The 20,857-nt window shown below is 39.5% G+C and overlaps 1 protein-coding gene across 2 annotated transcripts; it reads left to right on the top strand.

Annotated features, from left to right (window-relative positions):
- The first annotated feature begins 101 nt into the window (after nt 1-101).
- On the top strand, nt 102-18,474 carry LOC137155293 (uncharacterized). 2 transcript variants are annotated; one of them, XM_067551492.1, is made up of 10 exons: nt 102-193; nt 1,361-1,451; nt 4,868-5,047; nt 5,435-5,484; nt 6,530-6,644; nt 9,610-9,767; nt 11,888-11,964; nt 13,028-14,448; nt 16,255-16,394; nt 16,887-18,474. In XM_067551492.1, the coding sequence occupies exons 1-10, from the start codon at nt 141-143 to the stop codon at nt 16,990-16,992; spliced, it is 2,391 nt and encodes a 796-aa protein (XP_067407593.1). In that variant the 5' UTR covers nt 102-140; the 3' UTR covers nt 16,993-18,474. The 2 variants fall into 2 exon arrangements, with proteins under 2 accessions (XP_067407593.1, XP_067407594.1); XM_067551493.1 differs by lacking the exon at nt 102-193 and adding an exon at nt 976-1,108.
- Nucleotides 18,475-20,857: the final 2,383 nt, after the last annotated feature.

Genomic DNA, 20,857 nt, shown 5'->3' with positions numbered 1-20,857 from the left:
TTCTGCCTCTCTGATTGGCTCCTCGGCCCCTAAGGCCCCCTTCCCACTGAAGACAGGCGCTGTCAATTACAGGCGAGCGTCCCTATGGCTGCTATGGCAACCAAAAGGCGAAGCTGTCTTGTACTCCCTGCTGCGGGGATATGGCAGAGCGGGTCTCCACTAGGGGCCTCGCTCGCTCCGTGGCCCATAGACTGTAAGGGGCGGCGGCTGGTGCACGGGAACGGGGCTCCATGGGGATGCGGGGTGCAGGAGAGGGCATGGCTGGAGTGCCTGGATATGGTGTGGGGACTTGTATACAGGGTGGGACTGGGATTGCGGGGTACGGCGGGCAAGGATATTGCATGAGTATGGGGGGAGCATGGTGTGATATATGGGTGTAGGGAGGGCCATGGGAATCGGATAACGCATGGGTGTGTGTGGGGGGGGGGGTTCGTGCAGGGAGTATGGGCTTAAGGGTGCACGGTTTGTGCATCGGAATAAGGTGGTGCACAGGATAGGGTGAGGAGTGGCTATGGGGCTGCGCAGGGATACATGGGGATGGGAGTGCAGGTTTATGCATAAGATAATTGCAGATACAGGGACCATGCGGTTACCCAGGAATGTGGGGTTACATCGTTACAGTTGGTGCATGGGCAGTACCTGGATATGGGGAGGTATCTGTGGGTGAACAGTGTATACCTATGGGGTTTGTGCACGAGCCTGGAGTACATAGGGGGATACATGAGTATGTAAGGGAAGTGCACAGGTGTAGTGCATGAGTACAGCGGGAACAAGTGAGTGGGAATGGGTGGTTAGTGCCTGCTAGAAGACCGACAGGCGGGTGGGTGGTGAGTAGGAGAGGGGTGAACAGGGATGGGGGAAGTAAGTGGCTAAGGATTAATTTGAGTTAGAAACAGGAATGGGCAAATTGTCTCTAACCCTGTTTGATAGTTTAGCTCAAAGTAAAATGTTACTGGGTTTGCATTTTGCTTAGGGAGCAGTTGAAAAAGGGGACAGTGTAAGAATCCAATATTACTCATAACACTGCCTCTCTGTATAACTATGTACTGGGGCTCCTGTTCATGCAAGCTTAACATTTTTGTTGGATTCTGAGGGACAGCTTGAGAAAGTGAGTGCTTCTGTCTCTAATAAATAGCACAGGCTTCTTTTTTGCTAGAAAACTAGATTTTTGTGGATGAGGGTGGGAAGGTGGATTTAAATTAGAGTTAAAATAGCCTGATAACATGAGATTTACAAATCTAAAAATGGGCAAGAGATTCACAAGATCCCACACTCCAAAAGGTTTGCCCATCCCACTTTAGAAATACTATAATTAGATCTATTTTTCTTTTACTGAAACTGGAAAATGTGTTTTGTCTAGAAAATATTACATTGATGTGCAAAGAAAAGAAGATAGATTTGATTTATCTGGAGCTAGGAGGAATGAGACTGAAAGTTCCAGGTTCTATATCGTAAGTGTTTACTGAAATACACATTGTTTTCAAAAGGGCTAATAGGCTCCAATCGGGCATTGCACTGTGCCTTGATGGATCCATGAGCCCATGCAGACTTCCACTGAAGTCAACACGAGATGCAACATAATATCAGTGGTGCTCTGTGCAGACACAGGAGTCTGCCTGAGTGAAGGTCAGTGCAGGATCTCTGTCTCCATGAGCTAATGAAGCCCTGGAAATGCTGAAAAAATGAGTCTGACCTAGTTACTGTTGTTATGTCTCTTCCTTTAAAACCTGATTTAAAGCAAATGAAATTGAGGAACATTAATGTCACTAGAAGATGTATGCTTTTATTTTTATTTTCTATTTCGAGTTGTGGTAGTTTATAATGGAAAGAAGTCTATCACATCATCAAGTCTTCCTCCATGCAAGACCAGTCCCTTGCTAGAGAACATACTAGATACTGTAATTGGCTGATTGCCTGTTTAACACATACACATGTGAAGGTGCTGAATGTTTTATTTAGCCTTAAAATATTCACACTGTTACTGTATAAGCTTAGACTGTTCACCTTAAAAAACGGATGATTAAGGGGTGATGTGATAGTGGTCTATACAATCATGAATGGTGTGGAGAAAGTGAATAGGAAAGTGTTATTTATCCCTTCCCATAACACACAAATCAGGGGTTACCCAATGAAATTAACAGGCAGCAGGTTTCATGCAAACATAAATAAATACTTCTTCATGCAATGCACAATCAACCTGTGAAATCTGTTACCAGGGAATGTTGTGAAGGCCAAAAGTATAACAGGCTTCATAAAAGAATCAGATACATTCATGGAGGATTGGTCCATCATTAGCTATTAGCCAAAATGGTCAGGGATGCAACTTTATGCTCTGGGTGTTCCTAAACCTCTGTCTGCCAGAAGCTGGGACTGGATGACAGTGGATAGATTACTCAATAATTGCCCTGTTCTGTTCATTCCCTCTGAAGCATCTGGGACTGGCCACAGTTGGATGATAGGATACTGGGATAAATGGGCCATTGGTCTGACTCAGTATGGCCATACTGAATGTTCTTTTAAAAACAAATCCATATAAATATTTAATTCCATGTAAAAATAAATTGAGCATAAAAAGTGGAATCTTCTTATGCACTAATTACCTATTCTTACCTGAAGTCCAAAGAGTCATGTTTTGAAGTCCTTTTAATACTAAAGATGGGCTACATGCATCCCTAATGACTTCAGTGGAGTTGCAAGAGATCTAAATCTAAGCAGAATTTGGGCTGTAGAATGTGTGTGCTGTATTCTGAGAAGCATACGCTGCTTTTGGCTGTATCTTGTAGAAGACATCAGACATTTGGACAGACTAAATTACCAGGGTCCTAAATTATCCGCAGATACTGTAGTAGCTCATCAAATCTGTATGTATATCTAATATTTCAGATATCAAGGGATCCTATAAGGAATCTGATTAGGAACTAACCAACATACCAATTTAAGAAAGCACCTTGAGCATATGCTTGTCTTTAAGCATGTGTTTAAGTCCTAGTGATGTCACTGGAACATAAACATGTGCTTAAGCGCTTTCCTCAATCAGGACCCAGACCTGATCCTTACAAGTGGTGCATGCCTTCTTTAGCTCTCCACTCAGATCATCACAATATTTATCATGTTTTATTTCCATCAGAGCAAGAAGAGCATTTGTATCAGAGAATTTCTAGCTCTCCTTTGTATCAGCAACTCTGACTCTCTCTCTGTCCCAAAGATAGGGCCCTATATAACATTTTTACCTTTTCAGAAACAAACAAACAAACAAACAAACACAAAGTAAATAACTTTTTTAAATAAACAAGGAAAACCAAGACCAAATGGGAAGCATGGTATTTGCTGTTCAACGGTATAAAATTCAGGAATCCCAGGTCTTGTCCACACTAACATTTTTCTCAGTATTTTCTATTGATAGCACTAGCACTTGTGTATCTCTATCAATGGTAGCAACAGTGAGAGTGTTAGAATAGACAGGGTAAAGGTTGCCACTGGCATTTGAACCACCATGTCTCAGAGACCTCTCCTGAGCTGAGTAAGACAACACAGTGATTAAAACACCCAGTAGCCAGCCCCCCTTTATGCCTCCATTACTATCTCTGATGAAGCTGCATTGATGCTAGTGCAATGGTTGGAAATTGTAAGGAAGCCACAATGGCACAATTCCAAATGCACTTTGGAAGCTACATTCCTTATTGACAAGTTTTTCTTTCTTGGGTTACATCTTATGTTGCAGGCTTGCTAGGTTATGTAAACCTTTTCTGTGAGTCTTTAAACAAATGGAACAACTAATCATCATAGTTTGCCAATTTGTAAACTGATGCTGCTAGGAGACCTGGTCATTTGGAAGAACAGGTTTTTCACTGTATTTTATTTTAATGAGGAAGTGTACTTTGCACACTGAATTACTTGTTAGTTTGTCACACCCTCTCACACAATGAGGAAATGTCTGCGAAGTCAGAGAAAAAATTTATAACTTTTGCTGTGAAAATATATAGAAATTCTTTTGCAGTAGAGTGATATTTATTTTCCAACTGCTGTACAGAGATTTACATGCACATTTTCTGTTAATGTGAATTGCCTGCATTAATCTTCCATCTGCTATACAGAAACACAGACGAAGGCCCAGATCTTGCAAACACTTACGTTCATGGGTATAGGTATGTGCACAAGTACTTCCACTGAGGGCAACAGGATGACTTGCATATATAAAATTACTGACATGTGAAAGTGTTTGTTTGTAGGATTGGACCCTAGATAATGTCAGGGGAAAAGCATGAGTGAAAATCAGGACTTTGGAATTCTATTGCCAGTTCTGCCATTGACTCACTGTTTTGCCCATGGGAAAGTCAATAAATAAATGAATGCTTGTACAATATTTTCAAATTCTTGGATGAAAGGTGTTGTCTAAGTAGAATATATCTAGTATTTTAATCAATATATTTCATCAACATGCTTTCTATACTAAGGTATAACAAGAGCCCTTATTGTACTGCTGATTTTTTTTTAAAACATAGCAATCCATAGTGAGTAGTTTTAGTACTTATTTTTATGATTTACCTGTCCTGCAAACACAAGAGTACAGTTTTGGGTAACGGTTCAGGGAAGTATCTGTGTTCAGAAAATACATTTAAACACATATGCTTAAGTTAAGGGATAGAGGCACATACTTAAGCATATGCCCAGTGTTAAGCATGTTCTTAAGTAATTGCCTGAATCAGCAGTTTGGTGACTAAGACATGCGTTTTTCTATGTGTTACTGTACCATGTAAAATGAGCTTCTTTCTTCAATAAGTAATTATCTTCATGGATTATGATTGCCTTTCCCTCTGTAAATATCCATATTTTACTCATAATTTTCTACCATTTTTATTTATTATAGCATCCTGGAAGCATTACTGAACAAAAATATGATCAGTGCCTTGAGCATAATTTTATGAATTGTAAATTTGAAGCATCTCTTCGAATGTATACAGGAAATTCTGAAGAATGTGAAAGAAAATTACAGAGCAACCCAGAAAAACAACAGGACATGAAGATCATCAAAAAGAAAATGGCACAAGTAACACTTACTGTTCTTCTTTATGCATATGAAGTATTTTCCTGTTCAAATACTAACATAAAAGTTGAATTTTTGCTTTTAATTTTTCCCTTCTATCATAATTTTATGTCATTAATGTACTTTGACCTTGTAAATGAGCACCTACCTGCTATGAAGATAGGCCTGCTCGAATCACTACAATAAATAAGTCATATTATGAACAAGCACAAAGCAACATGATAAAGAAATTTCCTGTTTTAACATTTTGAAAAAAAGAAAAACCCTGAAAATAATTAGAAGAGACTTGAGCAATTTTTCTGCTTTACTAACGTCTCTCTAAAGAAGATGATGATTGCAGTAAGAGTTGCATTAAATAAATGCAGTAATATGTTTTGTTTGTTTTTGAAGGATTTTGTAACTGACAGTCATTGCCCGATCTTACTAAGGAGTACAAAAAGGTAATGTATAAATCACAGTAAATTCTACTAAGCATCTGTCTTGGGCCAGGCCACATCTGCATCAGTAATATACTGCTACACAGCAGACCTAGGTGCAACTCCTAAGCCACTGGACCTTGAGTATGTTATAGGAGTAACTGTAGCTCAAGAAAGTCAGGTTGATGAGTTTCCACTCTCCAGATGGATCTCTCTGATCTATAGATGGTGTAGAAGTACCCCTGACTTATCTTCCTTGCTGGAAGATGAATATTGTAGTGGTGGCTGTGGAGAGACTTGAAAAGAGTATATATGAAGGAAATGGTGAGCATAGAATAAAGGGGTGAGAGAAAATCTGAAAATTGCACGAAGGAGCCTTTAGACTGGCATTGCCTTATGAAGCATAATTCACTCATGAACCTAAACGCTGATAAACAGCCACAAGCAGGAAGTGTGCTGGCAATCTATGTATGAAAAGATAGGGACATGAACATGGATCATCATGTATGGAAACATAAGTACTGGAACTAGGGGTGCTGCTGCATCCCCTGGCTTCAAGTTGTTTCCATTATATACAGGGTTTCCAGTTTAGTTTAATGGCTCTCAGCACCCCCACGATACAAATTATTCCAGCACCCCTGTATGAAAATACAAAACAGAACTCCCTCCATGAGGATCCAGTCAAGTGCTGGGTTTACCCTATTTTTCTCCCAACAGAAAAATAAATGTAAGAGTAATCTCTGGAAACATAGCACAGAAATCCAGTTTATAACTGCAGGTAAAAAAAAATCTTTTGCATGACTGTAATTTTGTTAATAAAACAAACTATTGAGAAGCCAATTATTTTATACCACAGCTTCAAAATGTCCAACATACAAACCTTTGCACAACAGCTCATAGAATAATGTAATACATTTCTCCATATTCACAGCAATCTGCCTGTTTGAAATCATGGCAGTTTATTTACATTCCTGACATTTACAAACACCTGTGGTGTATTATAGCCTATTGATATGCATAGAATTTTCTTTCAACATGGATTAAAACATGCTCTTTCTTGTTCAACTAGAACAAAGAAATTGCACAGCTTCCCTTCCAAGCTACCTGAGGTTCCTCTGCCATACACATCAAAAGAAGAAGTGATGAGGCTTATTTCATCAGCTTCAAAGCTAATTGTTGCAGCTGTAAGTAATACAGGTCACACTTCTTTAATCATTAAAGAGGTAACAGAATATTTTTCTACTGTTGCACTTTAACAACACATTCCCCATAAGACATTCCCCATAAATTGCAATGATAAAGGATCAAATTTTGTAAACCTACAGTAACTGCTTTGACTTTAATGGAGTTATTGCAGAAATACAACCATATTATTGAGAACAGAATTTAGCTAGTCTTTTGCTGCTCCATGAAATCACAGCAGACCATCTCCAGTTGCAAATACCCATCACCTTCCACTCCTTGCAATGAAACAGACTAGTTGGTCAGGAGGCCATCTTATCAAGGGGGAAAAGGAAATGGGCCGTTTGCATCAGAATTAAGAAACCCCACAAAATATTAAATATACAGAGCTGCCCAAGGAGAGAATCTTTGATGGTAAATAAACCTCCCCTTCCTTGATTCTCAGACCTATCATTCTACTGAATTCCAGAAATGCAACACTCTGGAGTTACGGTTTATTTAAAGAAAACTATAAACATTTTATCAATTATTTTGTCTCTGTACGGTATTTATTTCAAATAATGTCATGAACAACATATTGGCTTGTATGTTTATCCTGCAGTAGAAGCAAAACCACACTTTTCAAACACAGGCTTTTTGATAAAAGCCTGTTGAAATGAATCTGAGTTTTTCCAGCTGATTTAATGGATTTTGGATCACACCCATGTGAAGTTAAGTATCTAAATAAGGGATATGATTGTGAGAGATGCTGATATTTGAAGCCAGCACCTCATCAATCAATTCATTGATGGAACTGCATAAGGTTAGGCACTAGTGTGTGAAACTTTTGACCATAACACGTTCCCATCAAACAATCTGACCAATGTAGAATATTGTGTATATATGTTAGCGCAGAGGGCCTGATTCTTATTTATATGTGTGAGCACAGGTCACTTGTTAGGATTATCTGGGTATATCTCCCTTAATCATTTTCTTGCCATTGTGGGGGCCTGGTGCACCACGGTCCCTCCTCTTCTCTGACTGTGGCTGAGAATAGGAAGTGGAAGGGTGCTCAGTAGGTCATCTAGTCCACCCCCTTGCACGCAAAACAGGACTAAGTAATAACTAAATCGTTCCTGACAGGTGTTTGTCTAACCTGTTCTTAAAAACCTCCAATGATGGAGATTCCACAAACTCGTTAGGCAATTTGTTCCAGTGCTGAACTACCTTGACATTTAGGAAGTTTTTCCTTATGTCCAATGTCTAAATCTCTCTTGCTTGTTGCTTCTTGTCCTATCCTCAGTTAACTAGGACAGGTTTTTCACCTTCCTCCTTGTAACAACCTTTTAGTACTTGAAAATTGTTATGTCTCCCTCCCCTTCAGTCTTCTCTTCTCCAGACTAAGCAAACTCAATTTTTTCAATCTTTCCTCACAAATCATGTTTTCAAGACCTTTAATCATTTTTGTTGCTCTCCTCTGGACTTTCTCCATTTTGTCCCCATCTTTCCTGAAATGCCATGCCCAGAACTGGACACAATATTCCAGCTGAGGCCTTATCAGCATGGAGTAGAGAGGAATAATTACTTCTTGTGTCTTGCTTACAAAATTCCTGCTGATACATCCCAGAATGATGTTGGCTTTTTTTGCAACAGTGTTATACTCTTGACTCATTTTTAACTTGTGATCCACCATAACCCTTTCCCCAGTACTCCTTCCTAGGCAGTCATTTCCCATTTTGTATGTTTGCAATTGATCGTTCCTTCCTAAATGGAGTACTTTGCATTTGTCCTTACTGAATTCCATCTTTTTTACTTCAGACCATTTTTCCAGTCTGTCCAGATCATTTTGAATTTTAATCCTATCCTCCAAAGCACTTGCAACCACTCCCATCTTAGTATTGTCCACAAACATACGTGTACTCTCTATGCCATTATCTAAATCACTGACGAAAATGTTGAACAGAACCAGACCCAGGACCAATCCCTGCGGGACCCCACTCAATATGCCCTTCCAATTTGACTGTGAACCACTGATAACTACTCTCTAGGAACAGTTTTCAAACCAGTTATGCACTCACCTTATAGTAACTCCCTCAAAGCTATCTTTCCCTAGTTTGTTTATGAGAAGGTCAGATGATATCAAAAGCCTTACTAAAGTCAAGATACACCACATCTACCACTTCCCCCTATCCACAAGGCTTGGTACTCTGTCAAAGAAAGCTATTAGGTTGGTCTGACATGATTTAATCTTGATAAATCCATATTGACTATTATTTTCACCTTTATTATCTTCTAAGTGTTTGCAAATTGATTGCTTGTTTTGCTCCATTATCTTTCTGCGTACTGAAGTTAAGCTGAGTGGTCTGAAATTCTGTGGGTTGTCCTTATTCTCCTAGTATAGTCTCCTGTGGGCTGTTACATTGGTCTAATTTCAATTGTTGGGTTTAGTGTACAGATGCTGGGTGGTGTTGGTGGCCTGTGATATACAGGAGATCAGACTAGATGATCTGGTGTTCCCTTCTGGCCTTTAACTCTATGTCTCTAGGACACTTTGCAATTCTCTGACAGTGTAAAGTAGCCTTAAAATGTAAATGAGTGTAAATTCCCTGAACCCACTTTAAAGGAAAATCAGGCCTGGGATGTTAGTGGGGGGCAGAGCACAGGCCCAGGAGCCAGGATCTCCTCAGTTCTAATCCTGGCTGTGACACAGATTCCCGCTAAGACATTAAACAAGGCATACTCTCTCTTTCTCTGCCTCTACAAGTTCCCCCTTGTGAAAGTGAGAATAGTGATGTCCTATGTCACAGGGATGGTGTAATGATTAAATAGATAAAATGTAAGCACTTGGAAGACAGAAAGTGGTTAATATTATTATTGCTCCTGCTGACTACAAAATGTATGGAGAATTGTTTATGAACAAATAGCTTACCTGTAGCAAACTCAATTTGTAAAGATTTCTATTAATATAATTACATTTGTCTTCTCAAGACTTGTGAAATCAATTCAGAGGAAATAAAGAAGCCAGAATGTGTCTCACCCCAGAAAAGGAAAGAAGCTAAAAATATTCAGAGATTGGACCATTGCTGCAAGCAGCGTACACCTCCCCTTGTGATCTCCCTCCATCCCCATGAATATGAAGCTAAGAGGTATGAGAAAAGTTGAGAGATTTTCAGCAGGGCAGATGAGTGAAATTATATTAGCCTATAATTTTCTACTCTGTGGCTTTTTACACTGTTTTAAATGCTTTCTGCACTGTCACATTTTAGAGGATCAGATTGGAAATTTGTAGCAGATGTTAGAAAGTTATAACGAAATCCTTCTCTAATTTTTAAAGTTACCTGAATCTTTTCTGTTAAATTACCCTATTTGTGTTATCAGACTAGCTGACATTTGTGCTGTCCAAACTTTATCAAAACAATAGGAAGAAAAATGTTCGACTGGAGTATTTTAATCCATAATATTTCTTATAAATAATAAAAGGAGCCAGCTATAGAAAGGCAGCATTACTGAGAGACTTCTCAAAACCGTAAGTCTCTCCAAGCATGGTAGATCATGTCAAATGTAATGCAGAGGACTGGCCTCTTACTGAAAGTTTTAGAGGCTCAGATTTTTTATAGCAAATGTGTGTAAGAGAGAATCTTTATATGGTCCTCACTGTCTCCCTTTTGAAACTACGTAACTTCTGCATTAGATCATCCCACGTTTCAGAGAAGCTTTGAATGCTCACTGTCTGACCCTAATCAGTCATTGCTAAAGCAACACAGATCTTTCCTCTTTCTAAAACTGTCTGACATTCTAACTTCAGACCACAAGTACCAAAATAACTTGAAAAGAAAATCATGCCCTGATGCAGTGATCACAGGTTGATCAAGTTCTTGTGGTTACACACAGCAAAATGGTGCACTTTAACTTACAGCCAGTCGTGCAGACAAATGGAGGAACCTAGGCACCAGAGGCAGGGTGGTGACCAACTGCCTGCTGTGGATGCAATTGTGGTTTTGACTGTTGCATGAAAAGTTTAGGTTTTACTGTACTGGGGGATGTCATCTAGAAAAATTCTGCATGAGATTAGACTCCAATAAGGTTTTTAAAGCACTTGCTCAAGTTCTGTAGGCCCTATATTTCACATACCTTGTTATTTTAGTTCACCTATTTGCGTTTCTTTTAAAAATGATCATTACTGGCTTGATTCTCCTTTCATTTAGACCAATTATGCACCAGTGTAAATCCACTGACTTCCTTGGACCTATATCTCTTTTACACCGGGATAAAGAGAGAGGAGAAGCAGGCTATATAACATTCAATTGATATTAAAGAAATCACTATACTTAGGATAGATCCTATCCATATGTGGGACAAAGCTGTGCATGCCTGCTGTGATCTCATACACTGCATGAGTGGGTATGTTTATACAGTAGTTGGGATGTACAGAAATCACTGGGATTGTTAAATTATTCAGTGAATCAGGACATTTACTACCATAGTACAGTACCTAGTTTATCAAAACCCTGATTATATTGGGGGGAGCAGAGGGAGGGAATTAAAAAGGATCTTTCCCCTGCTGTAACAATGTCCTTCACTGTCCAAACGCCCATTTATGTGAAGTACTCTCAGGTTCCCAAATCATTTGGCTAAATCATCTTTGTATGCAACTTGTGATATGTGGCATCTAACCCAAATCCTGTATTAGAATTCACTCTTTCCTCTTTGGAAGTAGCAGAGAGGTGCCTGATCTGGCCTGCTCAATTCAGCAAGCACTGGTTTTCAACCTATTGTAATGCCTAGTTATATTTAGAAACTGAAAGTTAGTCTAGTCTAGTCTAGTCTGATTTGCATAAAAATTATAATTAAATGAGATTTTGATTTTAGGAAAACAAGTTTCTTAATAGAAAGCAAAGAACCAAGCTTGCCCTCCTGAGGTTAAGGGAGTTATCCTTTTCAGAGACTGAGAAATAATCAATATGCCAAATTACTTATTTTTGTTATGCTGTGTTATAGCTACCATACAGAGCAGTAAAAGATATAAAACAAACCTAATCATAGTAGTTCTTAGATAGAAAAGTCATTACATCCTAATAAAGTCATTGACAGACAGTCAATGTGCAGTACTGTATAGGGAGAGAGAATCTGATAGGGAGATTAGAAAACAGACTGGAAAAATAATGAACAAGACTAGAAATCTCATTAAGTACTGACAAGTTGTCTTGATTTTGTTTCTAAGCAGTTATTTTATACTTCATAGCATTGATGTATTCTGTTTTAAAAGTACAGAGGAAATTAACAAGTTAGAACAATCAAATGCTGACTTTATCCTAGAAGATCCAAGAAATGACTATGGGAAAAGTAAGTTGCATTTTTAATATACTGTTCAGTCTTTTTCACCATGTCTTATACAGCTGTTGCCTGCAATGAAAAAAAATCTCTTAAACAATAACCAAGTAAGCCATTTGAATATGCATGACTGATTCTTCGATTCTTAGCAGGGCTAAATTATTGTCACAGTTGGTCTCAGAAGGAAGATACTGAAATTGTTTCTAAACACAATTGCAAGTTTGCAAATTATTGTTACGTTTTCCAGGTGTGCTTTTTACACCTCTGCTGTTAAAACATTGGAGGTGTAGAATCCATCTCTCAGATAAGCAGAAGAGGAAAAGAACTGGTATTTTTTATTTTGGGGTGTGTCTGCATAGCAGCTGCATAGACAGGCACATGCTAGCTCTGCTCAAGCTAGAGTGCTACAAATAGCAATATGGTCATGGTGGCATGGGCAGCGACTCGGACCAACCACCAGCATACAATCCTGCCCGACCCCCTGCGTACATATTCAGGTGGCTAGCCCAGTTGCTGCCTATACCCACCATGGCCACACTGCTATTTTTAGCATGCCAGCTCAACCAGAGAGCCAGTGTGTATCTGACTGCCTGAAGAGGGAAGCACCATCCCAGCTGTTGTGTAGCTATACCCTTTGTTGCCAAACTTCTGACAGACCCAAACACTCACACGTCTTGGTCTGACATCATATTATCTGAAGTACATATTGCAAGAGGTTCTTTTCCTGTTCTGTTACTTCCTAATATGTGCTCTGCTCCTTTGTACTGCTCCCTGTGATTCGTTCTTTTACTTCAGTTTTTCTTCGTCTCTTCTGAAAGTTCATTCTCTTCTTGATTTCTCTGACAAACACTTTGTCCATTCTTGTCATGACTTCTAATTATCTACTTTGCAACTTGTCCTTTTCCTTCTTGACTTTTCCATTCCCTTTTAGTAGACTATATTTGATTGATCCATTTTATCGTTGGGTTTTAAAACAACAGTAAAGTGGTTGGGAATGAGGGATTTTTTTGTTAAATATTAAATTAGTCATTTGAAATATGAGTAGTCATTTTAAAATATGATGTCAATACTGTAGATATGAACAAAGGCAAGAAAGAAAAAAACATGAGAAACTTAAATGGACTGGTCAGAGTTGAGAGATCATCTAACATTTCCAGTAACTCATCGCAACATAAGAGTGTATATTCTAAAACTTCTACAAGAGCAATTGATTTAAGTTCATTGTACTTAAGTACCACATACTCATATGCACACCAAGCTGACAGAAATAAAGCCTCTAGAAAAAATGTGCTTAATGAAGGAGAGACCTCTGCATTGTGCAGCTCTTCAGTGATGGGTGAATGCCAAGATACAGAGTCAAGTACTGGTTGTACTTCAGGCTTGATGAGTTTTGCTCACTCTCAGAAAAATGAATGCATCCCTACAGGGCTCTGTAAGTCTTCTGAATTCAAAAGACAAAAGTCACCCCAAGTGCCTAGTAGAAAGCACTCAGGCATCAGAGTTACTAAGTCTAGCAAGCTTTCACAGAGAAGGCCAATGGAGAACTCCAGGAATATGCCACTACATCAAAAACAAAGAAGAAATAGTGAAGGAAACAAGGAGTTAAATGAGAAAATAAATCATACTATTTCAATTGCTAAGGTGACAAATGCACAAACCCCAGTGATAAATGAAAACACTGGAGAACAAACAGCTTCTGTTGTGGCTTTTAACTGTGGCATTCACCACAGCCAAAAAAACTCATGTAGCAGCCTTAATCAGAGAACTCAAAGTAACCAGCACCAAAAAAAGAAGAAATCTTTCTGTGAATTAGCTACAGGAAAAAATACCAAGTCCCATAAAGTCCATTTCCAAGGTCCACTGCAGTTTTCCAGAAATATTGAACAGAAATGTAACTGTGTAAACTTGAATAGTTGCAACATGACAAGTGAATATGGAATTCAAACCATTGCCTTAGAAAGTAAACCTTTAGGGACTGTGACACATCTTCAAGAGAATCAAAATGAAGAACACCTTCCTAGGGTCACATTTGGAGCACCTTCCTTTTTACATCAAGATTGCTTGGAAATGGAGCAAGATGCATCACTTACTTCAACTGCATCTGAACCTAAAGATATGGACAGAAGTTTAGAAAATGAAAGTATACAACCGTTATCTAACCAGCTTTTCACACTGAATGAATCCATAGGAGACAAGAAGGTTCAGGGTGCTATCAATAATGTACATACAAATGATATTATTTTAACAGACCCAGGTGATTGGCAAATGGCACATATCCCACAGAAGGTTCATTGCTGTTGCACCTTTACAGAAGAACAATGTAACATTATATCTGAAACGTCTGATGATGAACAAGACAGTGTCTCAGTGTCATCTGTGACAGCAACAAGTATTTTAGGTGGATTAGAAAAGCAACAGTCAGAAGAGGAGTTCACATTATCATTTGTATCTGATAGCCTGAGTTTTGGATCATTATCTGATGTGCATGAGCAGATGGTAAGAGCTTGGTGAAATTGTTAATGTAGCAAAACTCAAGTGCTTCTTTAGTTAGGCGGCAGTTTCTGTTTCCATTTTAAACCCCATTTTAGAAAAAGATTGTAAATTGGATGTTTAACTCAGTTTAGCCCAAACGTGACATGTAAAATTAATAATCTGGATAAAAAAACAGCCTTTAAACATCTTTGGAAATACTTAGATTAGTAAAGGATTCAGAAAAAGAGTTTCTCACCCAACTTTCTATAGCCTGTCTATACTAGCAAACTCTATAGCCTTATTCACCACCAGTGTATCCTAGTGTCAGATGACACAGTAGTAAAAACTCCAGAGGCCTCTTGCTGCCACTGGTAGTGAATTCTGGCTACAAGGTTTCCTTGCATACACATGCCATCGTGGAGACTTGGGGCAAATCTCATTTAGCAAAATAATTAACCATGAGTGGCAGTCTGCTCCAAAGATTTAGAATTGGAATAATAAAGATGGAGCTTAACTGTCAAATCATATGTTATGGAAGATTTACCAATACCTGCCCTAATTAGTGCCTTAGCATAAAATCCACCCAGAAAAATTGGAAGTGCTCACACAGAGCAGCTTTTTTAGCCTTCACACTTACTCTGAATGGCATATACAATTTCAACGAACAGTATCGCCTATTCAAAAACACCATTAACCTGATGTTGTCCCATGCACTTCTGTTGACATAATTCAATGAAATAATATTCCATTGGCACCATAGTGCATCTAGAGGACTTATGAACTGTTGTATTAAGGCAGATGGGCTAAAGGTGTTAACATAACTCAGTCACCGTTCAACATTAAACAGTATTAAACAAGGTTTGGTGTAGAGAGACTTCAGCCTGTTTAGTACCATGTTAAACACACCATTAAAAATCCTTTCAAATTTTTATTAAAGATATAGAAAAGAAAGAAAACCAGTTGAAGTATTTGAAATGTAAAATATTAAATAAATTTCATTTTAACAAGATTTCTTGTTCACTTTCATTTTAGCTGGAGAGAGTTTTAGAAGGAACCCCCCCCTTTTTCACAGTCTCTTAGATGGTATACCGTCCTTTTGCATAAAAGAGAACATAGTTGAGATGAGCTGGAGCTGTTGTTGTTAAAATCTGATCCCATTCATCCCATTTAGTGTTTGGGATTCAGCTGGAGCCAGTAGAGGTAACGATGGATCTGGGTCCCTCTCTCTGGCCCAGTCTGGTCAAACCGTCCCTCAGGATTAGGATGAAGAAGGTCCAGGGTCCCAGGAGAGGGTGGGGATGGAAGCCATATGGTTAAGCTCACTCTAGTAGCCTCTGTCTGTTCTTCCATATTTTCCCCCAAATTCTCTTTCTTTAAGGTCCTTAGAAGCAAGTGTTGGGTGGAATAGCCCATTCCATCATTATTTTGTCCACTAATTAGGCCTAATATCTGACACCAATTTTGTTAGTTAATTTCTGGGTCCATATCTGTTTTTACAAAGCATGCTTTGAACAGCCCTCTAACCATATCAGCAGGCCCTTTTGTTTAGGCTAATTAATTTGTTTCCTTTTGGACCTTTTTCCATCAGTATTTGTTATTACAGATTTTGTGACATCTTATGAACTTTCAGAGTTTTTACAGTTGAGCTCACTGGTAGAATAAAATTTTAGGCCCAATTATTTCAACAGAACCCAAATGATGACAATACAATGGTTCTGAACAATGTGCAAACTATAACAATTGCAATGACAGCCCATCAAGTCTAATTTAAAATACACATTTCAAGGAGGAAAATCTTGAACAGGTATCATCCCACTCTTTCCCTCCTAGGATGAAAACAATTCTGTTGACCTAAAAGAGGAGGAAAACTCTGACTCCAGCATAGGCCACCTTGATCAAAAAGTTCTAGAGGAAATGCAGAAGATTAGCATCTCCGAGAGGCTCTCTCAGAAAAACTCCTTTCATTTCAGGTATTAATATTTATTCTACCAGAAGAGAACCAGAATTAGCCTTTAGTTTCTATTCCAGGGATCCACATCTGAATAGGTATTAAATACCAAGGACCTGATGATGCTCTTCTTTTTATAGCACTGCAGTAGATTAACCTGATATCAAAGACATGGATAACAATGGGAGGGTTCAAATTCACAAGAGAGAATGTAAGATCTCTCTCAAGTGCATGATAGGAATGAGTATTACTTAGTCTGCCCAGGGAACTTATCTAAATTTCTACCTGGACATTCAGAAGCATCTCAGGATCCAACAAATCCCCCAACCAATCCAAGACATGCCCCATTAATCAAGATACTGATATAATTTCTGCCATTTCCTCAGTTTGCTTCTTCCTCCCTATAGGCATTCTCTCAATGTTGTCTGGGTTGCATCTCAATCTGTTCAGCTGTGTCAGTCTCTGTTGGGCATTATTATGATGCATTAAATATATGTCACTGATTTTCATACAGTTCAACAGATGAAGAAGGAAGAGCAAATATGGATCATGCACCTAAGAGTGGCAATACCAGTCAAGTACTGTATTTCTCTCATTTTCCACATTACGTTAGTACATAAATTATGAGGTCAATAGTAAACTGTTACAATAAAAAAAACGCTTAAAATCAAATCTGAATCAGATGCCAGAGCCAGAACTAATACCATATACAAATGTTATGGTTCCTTCTCTCAGAGTTAGCAGGTACGTAATGGTATCTGTTGCTTTAAACCATCATAGATTGCACTAATTAAGACAGAATATTTTTCACTTTCATAATAAAAAACATGACTTAGGGTTCTCACAAAAAGTCATGTTCTTGATCTCGCCAGTCAGCTGATATTTATATATATTTTATACGGCCAGTGTAGTGGACTATGGGATTTTTAAATAGCTTTAAACTATTACTAAATTTTAAAAAAATATTGTAAAATAAAGGATATTTGGCCTCTCAATTTCCCATAACTAATTAACTAACTCAGGGGGTGATATTCAGGTCCCATTGAAGTCAATGAAGCCTTTGCCTTCAACAGGCCAGCATTTTGCCCTGCATATCATGATTTTTCTTTCTGTAAACTATGATTCTTCTCACTTTTTGCCATCGCACACAACCAGCCTTAGTTATGTTTAACTATTCGGATTTGCTACAAAACTTCATGCTACTTTTTAAAATCAGCTAAAGTGCACCACTTAAATTATGCTAATTTCTACTGATTTAAGTTCCATATTTCCAGATAAATTAGGGCAACTATAAATCATACCAAATCTTTTTGAAAGCTATTATAATGATGTGCAACCAAGAACCGAGTCATGCAAGATGAAGCACATGAGCAGATCTCTGCACCCATACAAAGCTTCACTGACTTCACTAGGGCTCTGGGAAGGTTTAAGGGTTTGCACACTCAGCTCAGTTTACAGGACTGGGGTCTAAATAGTATCAACTTTAAAAATATATTTGTGACGCACACAGCTGCAGAAAACGTGTGGAAAAATCAAAGTGGAACCATGATTGGGTCTGCTCCTATGAGCCTTCATGCCCAGAACTCCCATTGATTTCACTGGGACTTTCACATTCAGAGAGCTTGCATGATTAGGCCCACAGAGCCTGAACTTGCGAAGACTTATATATGTGCTTAACTTTACTTCCATGGCTACTAGTACTAGCATACTTAACTTTGTGCAGTGAGTTATCCCACTGCTTTTAGTGCGACAGCTCACAGTGAGTAAAGCTAAGCATGTCTTTGCAGGACTGTGATTTATTTTAAAAAATGATTATTCATTTTTATCTTTTGTGAAATCCACTGAAAGAATGTGTAACTTCTTGTTTTGAAAGAAAATGACTGTCAGAATTATATTACTACTAAATATTGCATTGGCCTGTAAATTATAGATGTTTACTGTCTCTCTGATAATCAATATATTAGAAAGCATAATATATTTGTAATTTATAATCACAATATTTACTATCAGTCAATTGGATTTTTGTAAGTAATAAAACAGCTCCAAGGAAAGAATGTTATTTTTATACCACTGTAGAAAAGGGGTCCACCAGTCAGCTGGGTAATTCCTAGAACCACATGAAGGGAAGATAAAATGGAAACACACAAATGCTCTTAATTCCCTTCCAAGACAGTTACTCTATTCTCAATTGAATATAAATATAATGAAAATTAACTTTTTATTTTTAGAGCAGATGTCAAAGCTGATGCTTAGTCTCAATACAGTTAGTGCTGGATAGCAATGAAACTTGAGCAATACAGATTGGACTTCTATAGATGCTAATGATGCCAATGGAAGCCAACCCAATGAAAGTGAGCTCAATAACATCGTGTCGCCTTAAATGTGGCCCAGATTTTCAAACTGTTACCACTAAAAGCCAAGCATTAGTAACAGGGTGTATTTTAAGTGAGATTCATTGAACATAGGAGCAATCCAGATCCAACTGGGCCCTGTTCCTGCTCCCACTGAAGTCTTTATAGTAAAACTCACATCACCGTTAATTGCACAGGATTAATCCTTTTGTTAGTTTTTTCAGAGTTGAGATTGATTTGGAAATGGTGATATTTAATTCTCATAACATTTTAACATGGTTTGATTCATGCTATTCTTTTCCCACAAAGCAAACAAACATTCATTTACAAATGGTAAAGATTTCATTTTTAGCTTTAGATTTAAAGCAGATTTGGAAGACAAATCTGTGCTTAAGTTTTACAGCCTTATTAGTATAATTCTGAAATGGTGAAAAAGAGCAATTCCTTATGACAAGAAAAGGCAGTATTTAATATAAGCCTAAGTGTAGCTGGGAGGTGTGGCCTCCTTTGGAGATTGACGGCGAGGGAGAGCCAAACCCCCTCTGGGGGGTGGAACCCAGGAGTACAGCAACACCTCACCAGAAGCAGGGACAGGAAGCAGGCCTTGCCGCTCAGTTAGAAAAAGGAGGACGTCTCTCCCTTGGTGCCAGGGCCTGAACTTGCACCCGACCTTTACCCAAAAGAGAAGCTGCCAGAGCTGCCCACTGCCTGGAGCCCGGAGGAGCTTCCTGAGCCCGGTGAGCCAGAGGAGACTCCTGGATCCTGCGACCTGGAAGAGCTACCCAAGCCGCCAACCCCCTGCGGGCCAGAGGAGGCCCCAGGACCTAGAGGAGCTGCCCTCCATGGACGAGTCCGAAGAGTTTCAGGACCTGTCGTTGAGTGACGAAGCCCAGGGATTCTGGAACTTCCCTTGGGCAGAGTACCCCGAGGAGCGGGGGTACAATTCCAGGCACCAGGTACTCTAGGGAGAGGGTGGGAGGAAGTAGCCCAGGGGTAGCCGACTACAGTTTGGCTGAGCTTGCACTCGCACTAAGGCAGTGTGTTTTGACTGGAGCCTCGCTGATCCAGTGACGGGACACCCCTTCACTGTCCCTGTGCTGGGACGCAGTGGAGAGGGGTGGGCCTGCGTCCCCCTCCCCCCTTCTTACTCCGACCGCTGAGGGCCAGAGCCTGTTCCCCGCTGTCTGCCCCACCCTGCCTAGGGGCCAGGGTTTTGGGACTGCTTGTTCGCCCCGCAAGGGCTAGAGACTGTTTTCCTCATTGTCTACCTGCCCTGCTGAGGGCCAGGCCTTGGGCTATTGCCTCACCCTGCTGGGGCTGGAGGCTGTTTCCCCGCTGCCGGCCCACCCTGCTCAAGGGCCGGGCCTCAGAGCTGCTTGCTCACCCTATGCAGGGCTCGAGATTGTTCCTGTTTGCCAGCCCGCCCTGCTAAGGGTCAGGCCCTTGAACTGCGGGCTCGCCCTACTAAGGGCCAGGGCCTGAAACCAGGACTCGCCCTGCTAAGGACAGGAGATGGTCCCCTTTTGTTTTTGGGCTCCCCACAGGGTGCAGGCACCAGGAGGTGTGGCCTCCCTCGGAGACTGACAGCGAGGGAGACCGGCCCCGCCCACAACAGGGGACCCTCTACACTAAGCAATTTAAAAGTGTTTTGTGAGCCCAACTTATTTTCACTGTTACTTTATCATAGAAAAACAGCACTTAACTAAGTTAAGAAGTTTTAGTAATTCAGCCTTTAACAAGTAATTTCAAATACAGTGGCACTGTCAATTACAGAAATAACTAGTAATTTACTTTGCATCAGGACAAAACCCTATTATTACATGAATTTTGGAGGGATTTCCTAACTAAGACCGGTGGTCTTGGATGGGATCATATTCAGGGGGCCAAGCGCGTCCACTGCTGTGACTACTTTGCGATTTTTAGCATGCTAGTTTGATCAGAACTAGCATGGATATGCCTCTTCAAGATGAAATTTACAACTTCCAGCTCCAATGTAGACATATCCACAGATCCTCTGTTGAGTTTGCAGAGCCAGCATCTAGAGAATTTTTTTTAAACTTGTTCAGAAAACCTGTAGCGTATTCAAGTTATTTTTAAAAAGGATATTTTAAAAACATAAGAAAAAAATAAAAGG

This window comes from Emydura macquarii, unplaced genomic scaffold (genome assembly GCF_026122565.2).
Source record: "Emydura macquarii macquarii isolate MOO-44397 ecotype Brisbane River unplaced genomic scaffold, CSIRO-AGI_Emac_v2 contig_1348, whole genome shotgun sequence".
In the NCBI taxonomy this organism is placed as follows: domain Eukaryota; kingdom Metazoa; phylum Chordata; order Testudines; family Chelidae; genus Emydura; species Emydura macquarii.
The sequence above is the reverse complement of the archived record's forward strand: the minus strand, read 5'-3'. Positions and strand labels throughout refer to the sequence as shown.